The sequence below is a fragment of the Mycothermus thermophilus genome (assembly GCF_041956435.1).
Source record: "Mycothermus thermophilus strain CBS 625.91 unplaced genomic scaffold VTJ04scaffold_4, whole genome shotgun sequence".
Taxonomy (NCBI): Eukaryota; Fungi; Ascomycota; class Sordariomycetes; order Sordariales; family Chaetomiaceae; genus Mycothermus; species Mycothermus thermophilus.
In genome coordinates this window covers 1,291,370-1,309,459 of record NW_027191430.1, presented here as the reverse complement: position 1 = coordinate 1,309,459, position 18,090 = coordinate 1,291,370, and the positions used below count along the sequence as shown (strand labels likewise).

General features: G+C 56.6%; 7 protein-coding genes across 7 annotated transcripts; 6 read left to right on the top strand and 1 right to left on the bottom strand.

Annotated features, from left to right (window-relative positions):
- Nucleotides 1-880: 880 nt before the first annotated feature.
- Nucleotides 881-1,137, top strand: VTJ04DRAFT_6210 (uncharacterized protein; the record flags this gene model as incomplete). The annotated part of the gene is made up of 2 exons (XM_069364408.1): nt 881-905; nt 953-1,137. 2 exons carry the CDS (start codon nt 881-883, stop codon nt 1,135-1,137), a joined length of 210 nt encoding a protein of 69 aa, XP_069218236.1.
- A 74-nt stretch (nt 1,138-1,211) lies between these two features.
- On the bottom strand, nt 1,212-2,222 carry VTJ04DRAFT_6209 (uncharacterized protein; the record flags this gene model as incomplete). The annotated part of the gene is made up of 1 exon (XM_069364406.1): nt 1,212-2,222. The coding sequence occupies one exon, from the start codon at nt 2,220-2,222 to the stop codon at nt 1,212-1,214; it is 1,011 nt and encodes a 336-aa protein (XP_069218235.1).
- Nucleotides 2,223-4,743: 2,521 nt separating this feature from the next.
- VTJ04DRAFT_6208 (uncharacterized protein) lies at nt 4,744-6,135 on the top strand (the record flags this gene model as incomplete). Its single annotated transcript, XM_069364405.1, has 3 exons — nt 4,744-4,767; nt 4,826-4,988; nt 5,069-6,135. 3 exons carry the CDS (start codon nt 4,744-4,746, stop codon nt 6,133-6,135), a joined length of 1,254 nt encoding a protein of 417 aa, XP_069218234.1.
- Nucleotides 6,136-6,842: 707 nt separating this feature from the next.
- VTJ04DRAFT_6207 (uncharacterized protein) lies at nt 6,843-8,710 on the top strand (the record flags this gene model as incomplete). The annotated part of the gene is made up of 2 exons (XM_069364404.1): nt 6,843-7,933; nt 7,996-8,710. 2 exons carry the CDS (start codon nt 6,843-6,845, stop codon nt 8,708-8,710), a joined length of 1,806 nt encoding a protein of 601 aa, XP_069218233.1.
- Nucleotides 8,711-9,946: 1,236 nt separating this feature from the next.
- On the top strand, nt 9,947-12,465 carry VTJ04DRAFT_6206 (uncharacterized protein; the record flags this gene model as incomplete). The annotated part of the gene is made up of 5 exons (XM_069364403.1): nt 9,947-10,356; nt 10,531-10,701; nt 10,780-10,845; nt 10,909-11,399; nt 11,462-12,465. 5 exons carry the CDS (start codon nt 9,947-9,949, stop codon nt 12,463-12,465), a joined length of 2,142 nt encoding a protein of 713 aa, XP_069218232.1.
- Nucleotides 12,466-16,307: 3,842 nt separating this feature from the next.
- Nucleotides 16,308-16,845, top strand: VTJ04DRAFT_6205 (uncharacterized protein; the record flags this gene model as incomplete). Its single annotated transcript, XM_069364402.1, has 4 exons — nt 16,308-16,351; nt 16,413-16,476; nt 16,616-16,766; nt 16,835-16,845. 4 exons carry the CDS (start codon nt 16,308-16,310, stop codon nt 16,843-16,845), a joined length of 270 nt encoding a protein of 89 aa, XP_069218231.1.
- Nucleotides 16,846-17,319: 474 nt separating this feature from the next.
- On the top strand, nt 17,320-17,774 carry VTJ04DRAFT_6204 (uncharacterized protein; the record flags this gene model as incomplete). Its single annotated transcript, XM_069364401.1, has 2 exons — nt 17,320-17,500; nt 17,563-17,774. The coding sequence occupies 2 exons, from the start codon at nt 17,320-17,322 to the stop codon at nt 17,772-17,774; spliced, it is 393 nt and encodes a 130-aa protein (XP_069218230.1).
- Nucleotides 17,775-18,090: the final 316 nt, after the last annotated feature.

The window sequence follows — 18,090 nt, the reverse complement described above, 5'->3', positions numbered from 1 at the left end:
GGGACTTTGGGCTCTCAAGTAAATAATAGATGCCCTCTGAAAAAAAAAGGACTGAAATCCAAACTTCAGTCCTATTGGTCGTCCCTTGACTTGAGGTTTGGGTGAAGGTGGAATGAGGAGATGTCGAAGTGTTGAAGGTGTGTTACACACTAAGTGCCCCCAGCTGCGCAGCGCGGCGCGTCTTGTGAGAAGGTCTGGGAACCGGCGCAGGTGGGCGATGCGGTCGAGAAATCCAATTGCGCTAGGCACGCATTTTCAATTTTCCGGGTTCTTGGCATGCAGGTAGAGCTTTGTGATTGGCTGTCTTGAGAAGAATGTTCCCCACATTTGATATTTGCACCCCCGGCCCAGACGCACACCCTCGCCCCACTTGCGGCTCATTGGTTTATCTTATCAGCAGCCTTGTTTCATGTCGTAGCTCTGGACAGCTCGAACAGCGTTTGCCAGGCTTCCCCAGGCTTCCCCAGGTTCTTTCAAGGGAACCGATGACATCGACATCCAGCGTCATTTTACCCATGCTGGCCGAGAGGCCTGAGGTCAAAAGGAAAAGAGAACAAAAGAACCTTGAGAGCCCAACGCCGCTAAGAGGGTACAACTCGTGGACTCTGACCCAAACATGTCCACACACAAACTTGCAACAACCAGGACGACAATCAATGACTTGACTCGGTGTATCTACATCTGGCGTGCTGTGATTTAGGGACAGGTTTGGGTCACATTCTGCAGGCCGTATATTGCTCGGATGAGACGGCTTACCCAGTAGTTGAGGCTTGAAGTAGACTTTTTCGCTACTTCTTCGTGATACCAGCTTTCAATTCTATGAGTAGTTCCAGACCTTAACAAACATGAGACAGAGACCAGGTAGCCATCTCGGTCAAGAATGACGGCCCAAGACATGACGGAACGTCTCTGACAAAGAAAAACCCTTGATCATGAACGGTGTGAATCTCAGACGTCCATGTCCTAGAGTCTGGGATCCGAATGCAGAGACCCGGACTCGTCTTCGACAAGCAGCAACACCAACCCTACCGCCACGACGTCTTGTCATCGCTCAACAGACCATCTGTCGTCTCAAACATCACTCCCTTTTGCCATCCCACACCATTGCCATGCTTACCAACCTACCTAGGTACCTGACCTATCCAAAATTTTACAGTCCGAAAGCACAACTACAACCCCAACCTTCCCTCCATCCCTTTTCCCAGTCCCTATCATAACGACATCTCCACCTCCATCACCTCCTTCACCCCCTCCCTGATCCTCTCCACCTCCTCCCTGCCCAACCGCCTCAACGGCCTCCTCGGGTGCCCGCCATAGCCGAAATACTCCTGGATCGCGGCCTTGGTGCCCGCGATCGCCGCCTTGGTCAGCACCCAATCGCACTTGCTCAGCGTCCGCTGCAGCCGCTCCGCCTCCTCCCTCTTCCCCTCGACGTACAGCTGCCACACGCGCACGCAGACTTTCGGCATGACGTTGGCGCCGCCGGCAATGATCCCGCTGCCCCCGCTGGCAAGCGTCTGGATGGTAAAGTCGCACATGCCGCCGAAGGCCATATATCCACTCCCTTCGTCCCAGGGCGTTTTCGCCTGCGCCGCGAGCGCGACGCGCGTGAGCTTGCCGGTGTTGCCGCACGTGAACTTGGTCCCGACGATGTTGGGATGCTTGGCCAGGCGGATGAGCAGGTCCGAGTCCATATCGATCCCCGCGACGGCGCCGGGGTAGTTGTACAGAATCAGCGGCAGCGGGCTCTCGTCGGCGACGGCGACGAAATACTCCTCGACCGCGCGCTCGTCCATCAGCGCGCGGAAGTAGCTCGGCGGCAGCAGCAGCGCATAGTCGGCGCCCGCGTCGTAGCCGAGCTTGCACAGCTCCACCGTACACCGCACGCTCCCTTCCGTGGCGCCGAGGATGATGGGCACGTCGCCGAACCCGGCGTCGTCCAGCGCCTGGCGGGTCGCGCGCGTCACGGCGAGCTTTTCCTCCCGCGTGCAGTGGATCGCTTCGCCGTTGCTGCCCATGGTGACGAGCCCGACCAGCCCGGCCTGGGCGAGCCGGACCGCGTGTCGTTTGATGGTGGGGATGTCGAGGTCTTCAGTTTCGGGGTCGAAGAAGGTCATGGTGGGCGCGTAGATGCCGCAGGGAAGGGGGCGGCGAGGCGTTACTCGGGTGGTGGTCGTGCCATTGGTGGTGGTGATGGTGGAGGAGCCATTGGGGACGGTCATGATGAGTTTGGAAGTGTGGCGGAAAGGGGGGAAGCAGCGATGAGTGGTGGTGGTGATTCTTCTGAGATGAGGTGGTGAATGGGACGTAGTACTAGAAGTAACAAGAGGATCAGGAGGAAAAGTTCTAGGCAAGAAGCTAGACGTGTAAAAAGCACGTGAACGAGGAGGATAGAGTCGCAAGATGGAAGAAGACGGTCCAGCGGAAGTGGACCAACTACGGCTTATAAAAGAAGCGGGACTTTTCAACTTGGACATGGAGAGCCGCGCCATTGCCTTGTTCTCCTGTCCTGGTCGTGTCAACGACCGGTGGGACCATGGCGTGGCCGAGGAGACGGGAGAGAGTGTATATTCACGCGCAGGGTCCCAATTGGAGGAATATAACACCGTATTAGCGGAGGCCGCGGCAGTAGGCCTACGCTTGCAGGTGCCGGACTGGGTCCAGCAGTGCGTTAAACGCGAGGGCGGAAGCGCCTGCTCCCCACCCTCATGGAGGAGAGTATGAGGTCCAGTTGGAGTAGGCTGAATATTTTTTCTGGGGACAAACAGTGGCGGCGCAAATGGGTTACCAGACACGCGCGAATATGCAGCCACTTCGCCGAGACTGCATGCAGGAGGGTATATTCGGCGAGCGGTCTTATGAATGATACCTACATCCGATCAGCCGCCAAGGGGCCGTTGGAGGTACGAAAGGAGTACCTGAGGTACCTTGTGGGAGCAGACAAGCCTTGCTTTTACAGAGCATGTGGAGGCCCTCTCAGCTATGGAGAGCTCCTTGGGCATAGTCAATCCGGGCGATTGGGTCAAGCCAAGCAGCTCTTGATTGACCTCAAAGCACCCGAAATGACTGACCCAGAACACAGGAACCGGTGTTTTGGGTCAGAGAGAGAACAACCTTCTGAACAGCAATAAAACCACGCCACCTTCTTGAAGAGGCCCAGACCTAGCCATCCCGGATGTAGCACAGCATAGAGACTACTAACTCGGTAGCCATTCCATCCAAGTGAGCAGCCATTGACCCATCCTACATGGGTGTAAGTGGTCAATCTGCCTGCTACCGGGCCAAGCAGGTCAGGTCATGGGTTCGAAAGCATTTTTTTTTCCTCTCGTCTGGGTGTTCTCATCCATGGAGTGGAACACGCAGGCATACAACCGTTCGACTGAATGCTTCATCAGGGGCCCGGAAGTGGCCGGCTGGCGAGTTTTGTCAGTCAGGATAGAAGCTCAGGTGACGTTCTCATTCGAGCCGAAAGGGGCGGGATGGCGGAAGAATCCATGACAGCGGGGTAATGTCGAAGGAGCCCGGCTTTCTGCACCCCGCAACGCATGGCGTTTAGACGGAGAAATCGATGGTGAAGCTGCATCGGTTCGCGTTGCTGGAGGTTGAGTAAGAGAAACCGGGTCTCGATGTTTGGCCTGGTCCAGTTGCCAGATCGAGACGGGGATTGTCTCGTCAAGAGAACAATACAGTTGTTCAACCGATTAACTTGTTGACAAGGGCGTCCCTTATGAAGTTAGATGCAGTCTTGTTCCTTGCCTACCTCAAAGGTCATGTCTCATGCCTTGTAGTTTGCCTGGAGTCTCTGCCGTGGGGTTGATGGAGCAACCTTACGGACCATCTCTAGTCGTGCATATGCGGCGGAGAAATTAGATTCCTCCAATCGGATATCAATGGTTCGGGGAAGATCTTGGAGAGGGTAAATGGAGTCAATGACACGGCCCGTCAGCCTTGCAGGAATGTACCGGGTTATGAGATTTTTTTTCTTTCGTTTTGCCAAGGTTGATGTCAGTTGAAGCATTCATGGCTTGTGCTGCTGAAAACTTAAAAGGAAGAAGGAACCGGATGTTATGGAGTTGGCGTGGATGATGATGGAAGTCAAGACGGAGGTCGAGTTCAATGCGGGGGAAAGGTTCATGGATTGGCGTGGGGGTGGGGAAGGCGGGCCGATCTTGGCGCTCCGAATCCCGGACCCACTGTGGAGGACGAGGTCCGGATCCGGCTCCGCCGATCGGTATGCGGATCCAAGGTGAAAGCGACCTGGAACCTTTGAAGGGACCTACCTGACTTTGTAAGGTACCTTACTTCTACTGTACCTAGGCCGGTTGGCTGTTTCCAAGTGACATCACCTTTTTGCTTGAATTATTTGAGCAGGCCCTTGAGATTTCAATTAGACTTTCATGTCATCGCGCATTGAGTTTCAATCATCTTGTTCCGCGTCAGCTCAGACTGAGCGAGACATAGGTATATTGGCATGGCTGGGTCAGGTTCACACAGTACTTTTTCTCCAATATACCCCGAACCCCTCACACATTCTTCCGGACTCTCATGTCGATACGTCTCGGCAGGATGCAGATACCCGTGTCCTTTGACATCCACGTGATGGAGAAACGGTCGGTTGAGAAGAGTAATTACAGACCGTCAAACCCCAATTCTCAAGTTCCCCAACTTCTTGAGTTCCCCAACTGGGCGCTTTTCACAACCGTCACTTGAACAGTAACTCTGGTAACGACAGAGCCTGACACAATGAAGCCCCTCAATGTGTTGATGGTGGGTGTTTGGGGTTTTCCGGACCAAAACTTGCCGGCATGAACTGACCAAAGCCCAGGTTGGCACCGGTGAGTACACCACCGGCTTCGTCGGCGGTGGTGCCTCGGGCTCGGACAAGAAAGTTGGTGTTGTTGGCCTGACGCTGTTCGATCTCCGACGGAGAGGCAAAGTCGGCAATCTCAGCATGGTCGGCGTCAACGGCACCAAATTCCCTGCCATCCGTAAGAGCCCCCTTCTCCTCCTCCCTTCCCATCAACCTAGCATGTGCACACCTAGGTAGGCGATTGACCCATTGTCTCAGGGGAGCACCTCCACAAAAACATCTCGCTCGTCTACAACAACCTCGACACCTCCTTCACCTCGTACCCTGCCGACGACAAGATCGATCCGGAAGCCTACAAAACCGCCATCGACGCGCTCTCCCCCGGCGACGCCATCACCATTTTCACCCCGGACACCACGCACTACCCGATCGCGCTGTACGCCATCGAGCGCGGCATCCACGTGCTCATCACCAAGCCCGCGGTCAAGCACCTGGCGGACCACCTGGCACTGCTCGAGGCTGCCGAAAAGCGCGGCGACGTCTTTGTCTACGTCGAACACCACAAGCGCTACGACCCGGCCTACTGGGACGCGCGCGCCCGCGCCAAGAAGCTGGGCGAGTTCAACTACTTTTACAGCTACATGTCGCAGCCCAAATTCCAGCTCGAGACCTTCAAGGCGTGGGCGGGTCGCGAGTCGGACATTTCGTACTACCTCAACAGCCACCACATCGACATTTGCGACTCGATGGTCTCGCAACTGGGGTACGTCCCCGTCAAAGTTTCCGCCTCGGCATCCAAAGGGGTGGCAACCAGTATGGGATGTCATGAGTCGACCGAGGACACCATTTCGCTGCTCGTGCACTGGCAGAAACAAGACGACCCTTCCCGGCACGCGACAGCGGTGTACACGGCGTCCTGGACCGCCCCCCAGCGCGCGGGCGTGCACTCGAACCAGTACTTCCACTACCTGGCCAGCGAGGGGGAGATTACCGTCAACCAGGCCAAGCGCGGGTACGACGTGGCGGAGGACGCCGCGGGGCAGGTGATGTGGTATAATCCGTTTTATATGCGGTATGCGCCGGACGAGGACGGAAATTTTGGCGGGCAGAGCGGGTACGGGTATGTCTCGCTCGAGAAGTTTGTGGATGCGTGCAGGGCGATCAATGCTGGACAGAGCAAGCCGGGGGATTTTGATGCGAAGGGGCTGCCGACGTTGAGGAATACGATCGCCACGACGGCGATTTTGGAGGCGGGGAGGAGGAGTTTGGACGAGGGACGCCAGGTGGGGATTGAATGTAAGGATGGGAAATGGAGGTTGATTTGAGGGTGATGGGAGGTTGTATGAGTAAGTGTGTTGGTTGTTCGGCAGTTCAATACTGTTCCATGATGCTCTTCAGGTTGGTGCGAAGGACAGGAGGGGCCAGTCAGAGGCGAGAGGCGCAGATACACCCACATGATGCAGCTTCAGGGATGTACGAGCCGACGAACTGCGGGCTGCATTCCTTCTGAGGCAGTGTTTAGTGACACATCACCACCGACTGAGTTGGGACCAACAATTCCTCCGCATCTCATCTCAGGGAGCCCTATGTACGTACGACATAATATCTCGTTCCTTATGGGTGATGAGGGGCAAGATGGGCTGAATAAGCCCCTGTGAGATCCCGACAAGATTAAATTCCAGCAGTTTATATCTGGGTATTCTAGTGCTTCCTGTGCTGACTATGGGCAAGGCTGGTTGCCGCTTATAAAGCGTCCCTTAGGTACCATCAGGTACGTACCCAGCCTGGAACTGACGCCATCCTGGGCTCGGCCCAGACCCGGCCCCAGACCGAGTGGGTCCGCCGCTTATCGGCGGTCCGGGTCCCTGGCCCGGCTTTCTTTGACTCCAAACCGCCGTTTCTCACCTCAACACAACTTCACCTCAACCTCAACCTCAACTCTTCATCACAATCCCTCAATTCCCATTCCCTTTTGCCCGGTACTCAGCATCCACACCCAATCCGCCCCAATTCTTCCAACCCCGACCGAGAAATGACAACAACAACCGACCCGGAGGCCTTGCGCCCCGGCGTCCCCTCCGCCTCTTCTACTTCTGACTCACCACCACCCACCGAAAGCACCCCTCTCCTCCAAACCACCACCATCAGTAGTCTCAAATCCCCTCCCACACCGTCTTCCTCCGCCTCCTCCATCACCGCCGGCTCCACCGCCCCTCTCCCTACTACCGCCAATGGCAACCAAGCCCTCGCCTCAGACGGCGACGAAACCGTCCTCCTCCCCGCCGCCGCCCTCTCCCCGGCCCGCCTCTGGCTGACCCTCGGCTCGACCTACGTCGGCGTCTTCCTCGGCGCCGTCGACAGCTCCATCATGGCCACCCTGTCGGCGCCCATCGCGAGCGAGTTCCGCTCGCTGTCGCTGTTGTCGTGGCTCGCGACGGCGTACCTGGTCGCTAACGCCGCGTTCCAGCCGTTGTCTGGGCGGTTGACGGACATTTTTGGTCGCGGCCCCGGGCTGGTGTTTAGCAACGCCATGTTCGCGCTGGGGAACCTCATGTGCGGCATCGCGAGCGGAGAAGGCGGGATGATCGCCGGCCGGGTGGTGGCGGGGATTGGTGGAGGGGGATTGATGAGTATTAGTACGTTTTTGGCGTCGGATTTGGTGCCGTTGAAGAAGAGGGGTGTGGTGCAAGGGGTGGGGAATATTGTGTATGGAACGGGAGCTATGACGGGAGGTGTGCTCGGCGGGTGGATCAATGATAGTTTTGAGATGGGATGGAGGATGGCGTTTTTGATTCAGGTGCCCATCGTGGTGGTGTCGGGAATAGTGGTGTGGTGGTTGGTGGATGTGCCGCCGAGGGTGAGCAATAGGAGTTTGGTTTCGAGGATTGATTTTGGAGGGGCGATTTTGACGGTCGGGTTTTTGGTGCTGTTGTTGCTGGGGCTGAATGCCGGCGGGAACGTGGTTCCGTGGAGTGATCCGCTGGTTTGGACCACCATCCCGCTCGGGTGTGTCTTGCTGGTGGTGCTGGTGTGGTGGGAGGCCGGCGCTCAGCAGCCGATCATTCCTGTCAAGCTAGTGCTTCATCGGACTGTCTTTGCCGCTTGCATGTGCTGCCTTTTGTGGTGAGTACTCCCGACCAATTAGTCCCTCGACGAGCCATCAAGATTGCTAACCACCCTCCCAGCACCATGCTCCTGCTCATGACCATGTATTACATGCCCCTCTACCTCCAAGTCCTGGGCCACTCGGCCACGCAAGCTGGCGCACGCATCCTCGCCTCGTCTCTCGGCGTCTCCGTCTCCTCCATCAGCAGCGGCCTGATCATGCGCCGGACAGGTCGATACATCGGCCTGGGAATCGTCTCGTGCGCCGCTCTCGTGGCCTCCACGGCGCTCATGTTCACCCTGCTCGACGAAACCGCCCCCGTCTGGGCGCCCTTCGTGGTCATGGCCCTCCAGGGCCTCGGGTACGGCGGCATGCTGACCGTCACACTCCTGGCGTGCATCGCGGCGGTCGACCACGCGCACCAGGCCGTGGTGACGTCGGCGACGTACGCGTTCCGGTCGGTCGGCGCGACGCTGGGCATCACCATTGCTTCTGCGCTATACCAGAACGTTCTCCGGGAGAGGTTGTGGGCGCGATTTGGGGATCTGCCGGGGGCAGAGGAGGAAATTGAGAAGATCCGCGATGACTTGGGAGAGTTGACGCGCCTGCCGGAGGGGTGGTATGACGGGGTGATTCGGTCATTTATGGAGGCGTTTAGGAGCGTGTGGTGCCTGGCAGTGGTGTTGGCGGTGGGCGGATTGATCAGCATATCGTATATGCAGCAGCATCGGTTGCATTCGAATCTGGCCAGGCAAGACGAGGATCAGGAGGAGGAGGAGGAGGAGGATTGCTGATGGGATGATAGTTGGTTTTGATGTTTTTGGCAAGGCATGGTTGGGTTAGATATACATACACGCATGCATAGGCCAGGCGTAGTGGATACAATATGGGCAGTCTCAACTATTCAAGCTCAGGTCCAAGCTACGAGAACGTATCTTGATGGTGCGATATTATGAAAGAAGTATACCTGGCCTCTGTGAACCAGCAAAAGTCGATTGTTCCAGGCCAATCACCCCAACAGTCTCGTACTGATTTCGTCAGAGCTACTAGACAGGAAAGCTCACTATCTCACTTGGCCTACGGCAATCCTTATACATATATGAACACATACACGTCTGGGATGGCATTCGGAATCTGCTCCAGCCATTGACTCCTCATGTCCTGCATCTCGGAATATCAAGCTCTCACAACAGCTCCCAAGTCCCGATATCCTCTTCTTGGCCGTCATACTTTTTCGGAACATTGTTTACCTTGGCTACCCCGTACCTGACCTACACATCACATGTCGAAATCCCGCAAATCTTTTCCATCCATATCCAGGCCGAACCCACCCCTATTTGAAGCACAACAACATCAGCATATTGATAATGTCCTTCCCTCACCGAACCAGGGTTCCCGTTCCCCTGTCAGCTCCCTGAGGTTCGCTTGGACAGCGGCCTGTTGTGGATCCCAGCCTCGCCGCCACAGCGGGTCCAGTCCACCGCCGGAGTCCGCTAGCAGGGGTTGTCGCAATTCCGTCTTTGGGTGTTGTCAGATTCACTTGGCGTTGATTGATAAGAAAAAAAAAGCTGAGGCTTTGTCTTTTGGGCGGTGAATCCGGTCAAGCATCAACCAACAACCATCATCCCAAGACTTCTGCCTCAATTCCATCCCTCCCAAAGAGAACCGACCTGGGCTGTGCGGTTTGGTCACTTTGTGTCAATTTTCCCCGGGTGCTGTCACCTCAATCCAGCGGGATCAACGCGTTCCCACCCACGGATTTGCGCTTCGCGTGGGAGAGGCACGGAGTTAGTGAGATGATGCCATCGGCGCTGGTGTGGAGGAAGCTTGGTGTACGCGCTTGTTAGACTCGGAGTTAATCCTCGATATTTCGAGTCCTCTGTTTTGTCTTTTTTTGTCACCTCACCATCCTAGCTTGCTTGCGATACCCCTTCTTTTTGGAATCTTGTTTCTGCTTACCTTCCTGACCTACCTACCCCTAATCCACCCTCTCTCCTTTCATCAACCCGGCGCGAAGCCGAGAATCCACAATGACCTCCTCACCCCCCACCGGAGCCGAAACCGGGACCGGGCCCATCCTACCCACCACCAACATCCCCGATCCCCGTCCGCGTCCGGACCGGAGAACTACCGGCCTGCGCATCCGGGATTGGGTACGCTCTCCACGATCGGGGGAAGCCCGCCACACGCAAGCCACGAGCCATGCTGAGCCGGAAAAGACAAATCCGGACGGTGGCCGGGACCGGGACCTGGAGTCATCGTCGTCGGACCCGGAACGCCGGTCACCGCCCCCGCCGCGGCCCGAACCTTGGTGGAAGATCCATTTCTTTCGGGGGATGGTCAATGATGTGAAGAAGAGGGCGCCGTATTATGCGAGTGATTGGACGGATGCGTGGAATTATCGCGTCGTGCCGGCGTCGGTGTACATGTTTTTCGCCAAGTGAGTATCCCGGTTCGTTCATTCATGTGCACTTCACAAGTCTGTGGCCTTGTTGGAGAGGTTGTGTTGCGGTGGCACCTACCCTCAACCGGCCCCGTGATGAAGCCATGAACACAAGGGTCCCTGAGATGAGACAGCAAGGAGAGATTGATAGCTGACCATGATGATGGACAGTATCCTCCCTGCCCTGGCCTTCTCGCTCGACATGTTCAACAAGACCGACATGCAGTACGGCGTCAACGAGGTGCTGCTGGCCTCGGTCCTGGGCGCCGTCGTCTTCTCCCTGCTGGCTTGTCAGCCGCTTGTCATTGTTGGTGTCACGGGTCCAATTACCGTCTTCAACTAGTATGTTGCATCTATCATCGTCATGAGATGAAAGCTCTGAGCTCGTTGACGAGAATCCGTGGCTGACCTTCCGTGTAGTACCGTCTATGATATCATGATGCCCAGGGGAACCAACTACCTAGCCTTCATGTGCTGGATCGGCATGTAAGTTCTCTCCTTTACTCGCGCTTCTAACCACAGCCATACTCACCATACTCCCGTCTCCAGCTGGTCTCTCGTCTTCCACTGGATCCTCGCCATCACCAATTCGTGCAACTGGCTGCGCTACGTGACCCGCTTCCCCTGCGACATCTTTGGCTTCTACGTCGCCTTCATCTACCTGCAGAAGGGCATCCAGATCCTCGAGACCCTGGGCGACGGCGAGCCCTTTTACTTGTCCGTGGTCGTCGCCCTGCTGGTCTTCGCCGTCGCCTACATCTGCGGCGAACTCGGCAAGAGCAGTCTTTTCAAGCATCCGGTCCGTGTCTTCCTCAAGGACTACGGCACCTCCTTGACTCTTGTCTTCTTTACAGGGTTTGTTCATATGGGCAAGATGAAGCACGTCCCTGTTGAGACGCTCCCCACGAGTGTTGCTTTCATGCCCACCGTCCCGGACCGCGGGTGGTTGGTGCATTTCTGGGATATTCCCGTGGCGGACATCTTCATCGCCATCCCCTTTGCCTTGTTGCTCACCATCCTCTTCTGGTTTGACCACAACGGTATGCTGTTCCCTCATCCTTCATCCATCTAACCTGCCTGTCTAACCACAATCTACTTCTAGTCTCCTCCCTCATCGCCCAAGGCACCGAGTTCCCCCTCAAAAAGCCTGCCGGCTTCCACTGGGACATCTTCCTCCTCGGCCTGACGACGGGCATCGCCGGCCTGCTCGGCCTGCCGTTCCCCAACGGCCTCATCCCGCAAGCCCCCTTTCACACCGAATCGCTGTGCGTCACCGAGGTCGTCCGCGCAAAACCCTCTTCTTCCTCCTCCGATGACAACGAAAACGACTCCGACAGCAGCAGCGCCAACGAAAACGAAAACGGAGGCGGCTTCAAGCTCCGCAACGCCTACGTCGTCGAGCAGCGCTTCTCCAACCTCGCCCAGGGCCTCCTCACCCTCGTTGCCATGACGGGCCCGTTGCTCTCCGTCCTGCACCTCGTCCCGCAGGGCGTCCTGGCAGGGCTGTTCTTCATCATGGGCTTCCAGGCCCTCGAATCCAACGGCGTCACGGCCAAACTCCTCTTCCTCCTCCGCGACGCGGCCTTGACGCCGAGGGATCACCCCCTCAATGGCGGCGGCCGCAATGGCCGCCGCGATGGCAAGAAGATCCGCCGCTCCGCGGTCTGGGCTTTTGTATTGGTCGAACTCGCGGCCTTTGGCGCCACTTTCGCCATCACGCAGACCGTCGCCGCCGTCGGGTTTCCCGTGTTTATTTTTCTGCTCATCCCGCTCCGCGCGGCGGTGCTGCCGAAGTGGTTGCGGCCGGAGGAGTTGAGCGTGTTGGACGAGCCGACGGCGAGCCCGTTTACGATGGAGAGCGTGGGCGGGACGATATCCGTGGGGAATGGGGGTGCTGAGGAGGAGCAGGTTTTGGAGGACGTTCCTGGGCCGGAGGGGTCGGAGTCGGAATCGGAGAGGAGGGGGACGAAAGGGAAAGACGTCGCGAAGGACGGCGATGGAGTCGGAAGGGCCAGCAACAGGGGTGATGTCGAGCTCGCGGAGGTCGGGGAGCAGGGGTTAGTGAGGAGGAGGTTGAGCATGGTACAGCGCGATGGGGAGGCGTAGATCGACGGAGATCGCAGGTGTTGGATTTTTGCTCGGTTGGGTTGGGGGTAGATGCTAGAGGTGTAGAGCGGCAGTTAGTAGACATCCAGAGCATCGAGTGAAGGAATGACGATTGTAATAGACATCGAGCATACCTGTTACTCCGAGGGAGGACCACCGTCAATGCCGGCTTCTGCGTGTTTGTCGAGAGATCTAGCAGCCCATGGGGCCTATCCCAAGTCTCTCGATCGACTTGTCGACATTTCGCTTGACTCTGTCTCCCCATCATCATTGTGGTTTAGGCGTGGAGGTTCTGACCATGGCTATGGCCCTTCGAGCTTCGAACTGTCCGGAGTCAACACCCAAAGGACACAACGCAGGAGGAGAGGTATTGACAACACCAGACAGCCACCGACGGCGTTGACGAGAGCTAGATAGCAGAGGTCCAGAGCAAGAACATAAGATACATGGGGAGATCCTAACATAGGTAGCCTCTTCATCAGGACGACACCCAGAACCCGACGTCAACAACAAAACCAATATCCCCGCCCCAAACACATTCTTCGATCTCGACGCCACCATATCGTCATGACCGCGGATGCGCCAGCATACATCCCTACGGGGAAGCCAAGGCATACATCTAATCAACTCCAGGTATTGCTTTCCAATACCCGAGATATGATTTCCATGCGCCCAGCGCGGACAGAACAGCAGACACGAGACGCTTCAACGCTATACAGAACGCCTGAGCAGACCGCCTCTTCATTTCTTCTCCCTTCACTTTCGCGTCGAGTCAACAGCCGGCTTCAGGACACGCAGAGGGAAGAGAGAGAGGCCGATTCACCCGAATCGCCTCGCCTCGGGCCGAGATTACCCAGGACACTCAACCGCTATTAACACAAATCTACGTGATCTATGCAAGGCCATCTAAACAAAGGGATCATTGGGGATGAATCAGGAGACGTCACGCCAGCGATAGATGGCGGGATCGTGTCCAATCTGGCTGGCTGTATTCGACTCATCTGCTGCCAACTCAAACTGCCTGGGACGAGCAAGATAAAGGGGAACTGCCGTCTTGCTCTCTCACTACTCCGTACTGGGAGCAAGAAGACTCCATGTGAGTTGTAGGAGGAAAAACATACCGGTCCCTGTGGCCTTCACGGCACCTCCCTGGACGTTGCCCGCTCCCGTCATTCCCGCCGCCTACTTCAGTACCTACAGTACCTTCCTACCTACCTCCTGGCGGTTAACCGGCACATGTTGGATACCTAGCATGGAGAGGTCGAGATGAAGAAACGGCTGCTGGTCCTCCTGCTTCTCCCCTTGCACCCCAGCCTCCATCGACAAGACCCATCATGGTGATCATCCATCCCCCTTCAGCCGGAAGACGGATACTACTCCCGATATCTGACGTGCCACAACCCTCTGGGCACATGTCGGCATCTCGAATAGGCGGCCCACCCCCGCGTTGATCTGTCAAAAGTGGCCCAACAACTTTTTGCCTGCCCTCTGCCTTGCCGGATCCCTGGTCCGAAAGGGTCGGCGGACAGAGGTCCTGGATGCCCGTCTGGAAGTTCCGTCTGTGGCTGGATGGGCGACACGCAGAAGCCGTGTACAAACGGAACGGACTTGAAGGTAGTTTTCCGCCAGAGCAGCCAGCCTGTCTGACGGCACTCGAAGAGCCGGGACGCTTGTCTCCGCTATTTTGCTGGCTGCAATGACGCCGCGGCTTTTCGACCGATGGGCGTACGCTGGACGTGCGTCGATGGCAACGCAGTTTCAGCCCCCTAGATGAGCTGAGCACTTGGGATGTGTATACAGCCTTCCTCCAGATAGAACGTAGTCGGCTCTCCAGCCTGGTAAAGCATGGCCGACACTGTTCTTTCGTCTGGCAAACCTACCCGCTTGACCCAAAACCTGATCTGATCGATCGGAGGCACAGAGTAAGACGGCAGCCCTTGTTTCTTGCCCAAAGGCGGCGGGAATCTCGTGCATAACAACGTGAGGGGTTGTGGAATCGATTCAGGCGCCGATGCCCTTGTCTCCCCCCACACCCCGGGATTGCTCTGAGCGCGAGCATTCCGCCATGCGTTCAACACGATGAGTCCGGAGCCCCGCTTGATCTCCCCTGGTCTCCAGCTCGGGGCTTGTGATGCTCATGGCTCGTCAGTTATCAGATGGTGAGCTTCCCCGCCCCCTCAACGCACCAACCACGAGGCATAGATTGGCATGGGAAAGCGCGGGATTCGGAGAAGCCAAAGGAGCAGGGGGCTCAGGTCGCTGGGGCCAAGCAAGGCAGAGGGTGCCAGCGACAGGCCGTCCCATGGGGAAGACATCTCGCCTCCACGTCACGGAGTTGCGGGCAATTTAGCCGAAGGAAACGTCCTGTGGGATAGCTTGGCCGTGAACCGCTGGTGGACTTGACCAGGTCAGTCACGGGGCATGAATTTTTCAAAACCAGGGAGTGTTCGGTCCATGACCTGGTTGAGAAAGCGCTGTGATCGACTGGGTGTGGTTGGTGGAGCTAATACAACGGGAGGGAGACCAGCAACCCCGAGGGTTTTCGCTACGGCTTGGTGTTGAGAAACACATGCTGTGTCTTTAACTCCGCCTTTCTCGGTCTGCAGATGAGAGGCCGAAAGAAAATCAGAAACGGACTTGTTTGCGGGTACCGCTGGCATTGCGAGTTGTCGACGGCTATCGAGGAGCGAGGTTCCAGTGCAGCCCAACCCCGGACATGAGAATCGGCAATGTTAAGCCCAGCACATCCATCGTGAACTCAAATGCAACGACGTGGACCCACCGACGTCCTCCTAGTTGAGGTTTTTCAGATGGCTTGTGATGGTGGGTAGGAGTTCACAAGCTCAAACTGAGTGAATGGGGCCAACCGAGGCTTGAGGTGAAGTGTTGAAGGATGTGGTTGTGGTTCAGGGCCACCTCAGAGACGGTGATGAGGATGGAAGGTGATCAAGGGTTTCAGACCGGAGGTGAATCAGGAATGCGCAGTGACCTGAGTTTCCAGGATTGAAAAGTTTTCAACCTTGAATGTGCCTTCCCTGCCATAACTTGACAAGACAAGACATGTTGAGAAGGAGTTGCCAGGGCTCTTGTCAAAGTTTGACCATGTTCCTTCCGTTTCTGTCGACAACACAACCTGGAGAAACGGTCAGAAGAGCTCCCCTTCCGGATCGGGAAACACCCTGGCAGAGAAAGGCAAGAAGCACTGACCATCCGGCAAGCAGATGCCTCCCCTGTCTGACCCTGGCGGACCCTTGTCGATCGATCGAAATCACCCGGCTTGGGGCGCGGCGCCACACACACTTCTCCGCAGCCACCTCACGGCCCCGGAACAAGGGACAAGGGCAGGGGGTGCCGGGCTGGGCAATGCAACCCATCACTTCCTCTGCTCACTGAGAGCCGGCCAGTTACTTACTGTTACTGTACCTGCCCAGTCCCGTCACTGGACGGTGCTCCTGTCTCTTCTGTCAAACAAAATTGTGAATCTTCGATCGCGGGCAGTCTACCTACAACGTAGGTATGCATGGTTCCATTTTCACACAAACAATCCAGCATTTCCAGGTTGAGGCAGCTTCACAACTCCTCCCTCCGAACCCATGATACGTCAGGTACATCATAGAGAGCAGCATTGTCTCCGACCCCGGCTCTGGTCGACAGCACCATAGGAAAACTACATGCCACATCGAACTCAATAGCTGCAGCTCTTCACCCCCCTCCCAGGCACCAGGCAAGTTCACAGCTTACAAGCTGCCTCTAGGATCGTGGGGAAGAGCCCCGTTTCATTCAGACCTCTGTCCTGCATTGTGACCTATGGCATTGCGTAGACACAGTGCCTAAGGTCATTCATGCTCAGTTTGGTTCGGAATTTAGGGTGCGATAACCCGTTTGGGTATGTATCCTTCGCCGTGTTGCTGGGCTCGCTACAGCTTGTCTTACTGGGACGGCGAAAGCCGCGAGGTTAGCCGCGACGGACAGCAAACCCAGAAAAACGGCACGTCTAACGGTACTGTCTGGGTACGGCATCTACCCATCCCCCTCCGTTCGAGAACAAAGCGCGGCTCAAGAGCAAGGACTCGACACCATTCAGAGCCGGAGACTTGGGAATCTCGAGCATGATTGGAGCGACAATACGACACTTACTCACATCAACCAGACGTGTCCCTGCTTCAAAGCTCCCGTCCATGGTCCATTCCCGCTCTTCCCTAGGGTCCGAAACCGCTACGGCATTCACAGGATTCACACAACGGCTCAGATTCCTCATCCTTCCGGGACCACCATGTCTCGGCAGCCTCATGGACCAAGAAGTGAGTTCCGCATCCTGGTTCTGTCATTGAATCCCCGAACCGGCTGTGCGCAGGCTGATCAACAACAGCCTGTATTTGAGGTTGCAAAATCACACTGTTCGTTACATCAACAGCGTCGTGGCACATAGCTTTGGACTTGACACCCCCGGTGTTTTGGGCCCTTCCCAATCAAATACCGTCGCGGCGTTTCATTCCGCACCTAACACCAGCGGGAGCACGTTTCTTCAATATGTCTTATTTTCCGATCAAGCGTTTCCCCGGACTGCAGCAATATGGCACCACTGCCATCCCAATATGTTTCCCCGCGCTTTTTGATGACGCACGTCCGGGGATCTGTCCTTTCCCCTGACGAACCCATCCGCCTGTCCATCAACCATCCGTGGCTTACTTTTCAACGGAATCCGCGGTCAGGGCCGAGATGACAACATGCGGTTGAGGCTTGTTGTGGTTGGTGGTGGTGCTGGTCACTTCTCTGGATTGGCCAGCCATTTCCTAATCAGGCAAGTTTCGAGATGCTCCGTGGCGGCCATGTGCCGAGAAACGGCATCAAACCATGGCAGAGATGCCGGCAACCAACCCCGATCCCATTCACAGCCACGGCGAAGATAATGTGGCTGAAGAGCTTTTACGCGTTTCGGGTGAAAAACTGTGTCGCGACACCGCTCCTCCTCCTCCATGTTCGCGACCCTTTCGCTTGTCGTCTTCAGCCTTGTGGATGTCGTCGGCTAATCGAGGTTCGGCACCTGTTTTGCTGCATAACGTTACGTGGGGCCCGTTGCTGACATGAGTGAATCAGCTACATGCATAACGTTGCACGACCAGCGACCTGGGTGGACCCGGGAACGGGACGGGAGCGCGGGCATCGACCGAAATGAGGCCGTCGACCGTGACAGCCAACCACCGCCGGTACCAAAAGGCCATCTCGTCCACCCTGTTCCGACATCGTTAGGAGGATATGCCAGAGTGGAAAGGACGACAATGCTTCGCGCGGTTCTGACGCGTCTCTGAAGGTGCGACAGAAGCGAGAACAGGCGGGCTGGGTATTATGAATGCCCTGCTCACAGACGGCAGTTGGTCCTCTCGCAAAGTCCATGTGGAAGCCAGTCCAGATGGACAAAGAAGGATAACTTCATGCTCACGGTTACATGGAGAACTACTCCGTAGAGGTCAGACAGACCCAAACCTTCTGAACCGGGGCCCAGGCCCAACCTACGACGTTGAGGTGCCAGCCATGTCCGGCTTCGTCCGACGTCTGTCCACCTCGTGGCAGACTGCACGGCAATCAACCTTCCGCAGCGAATCGAGCTCACCGGCCCATTTGGCC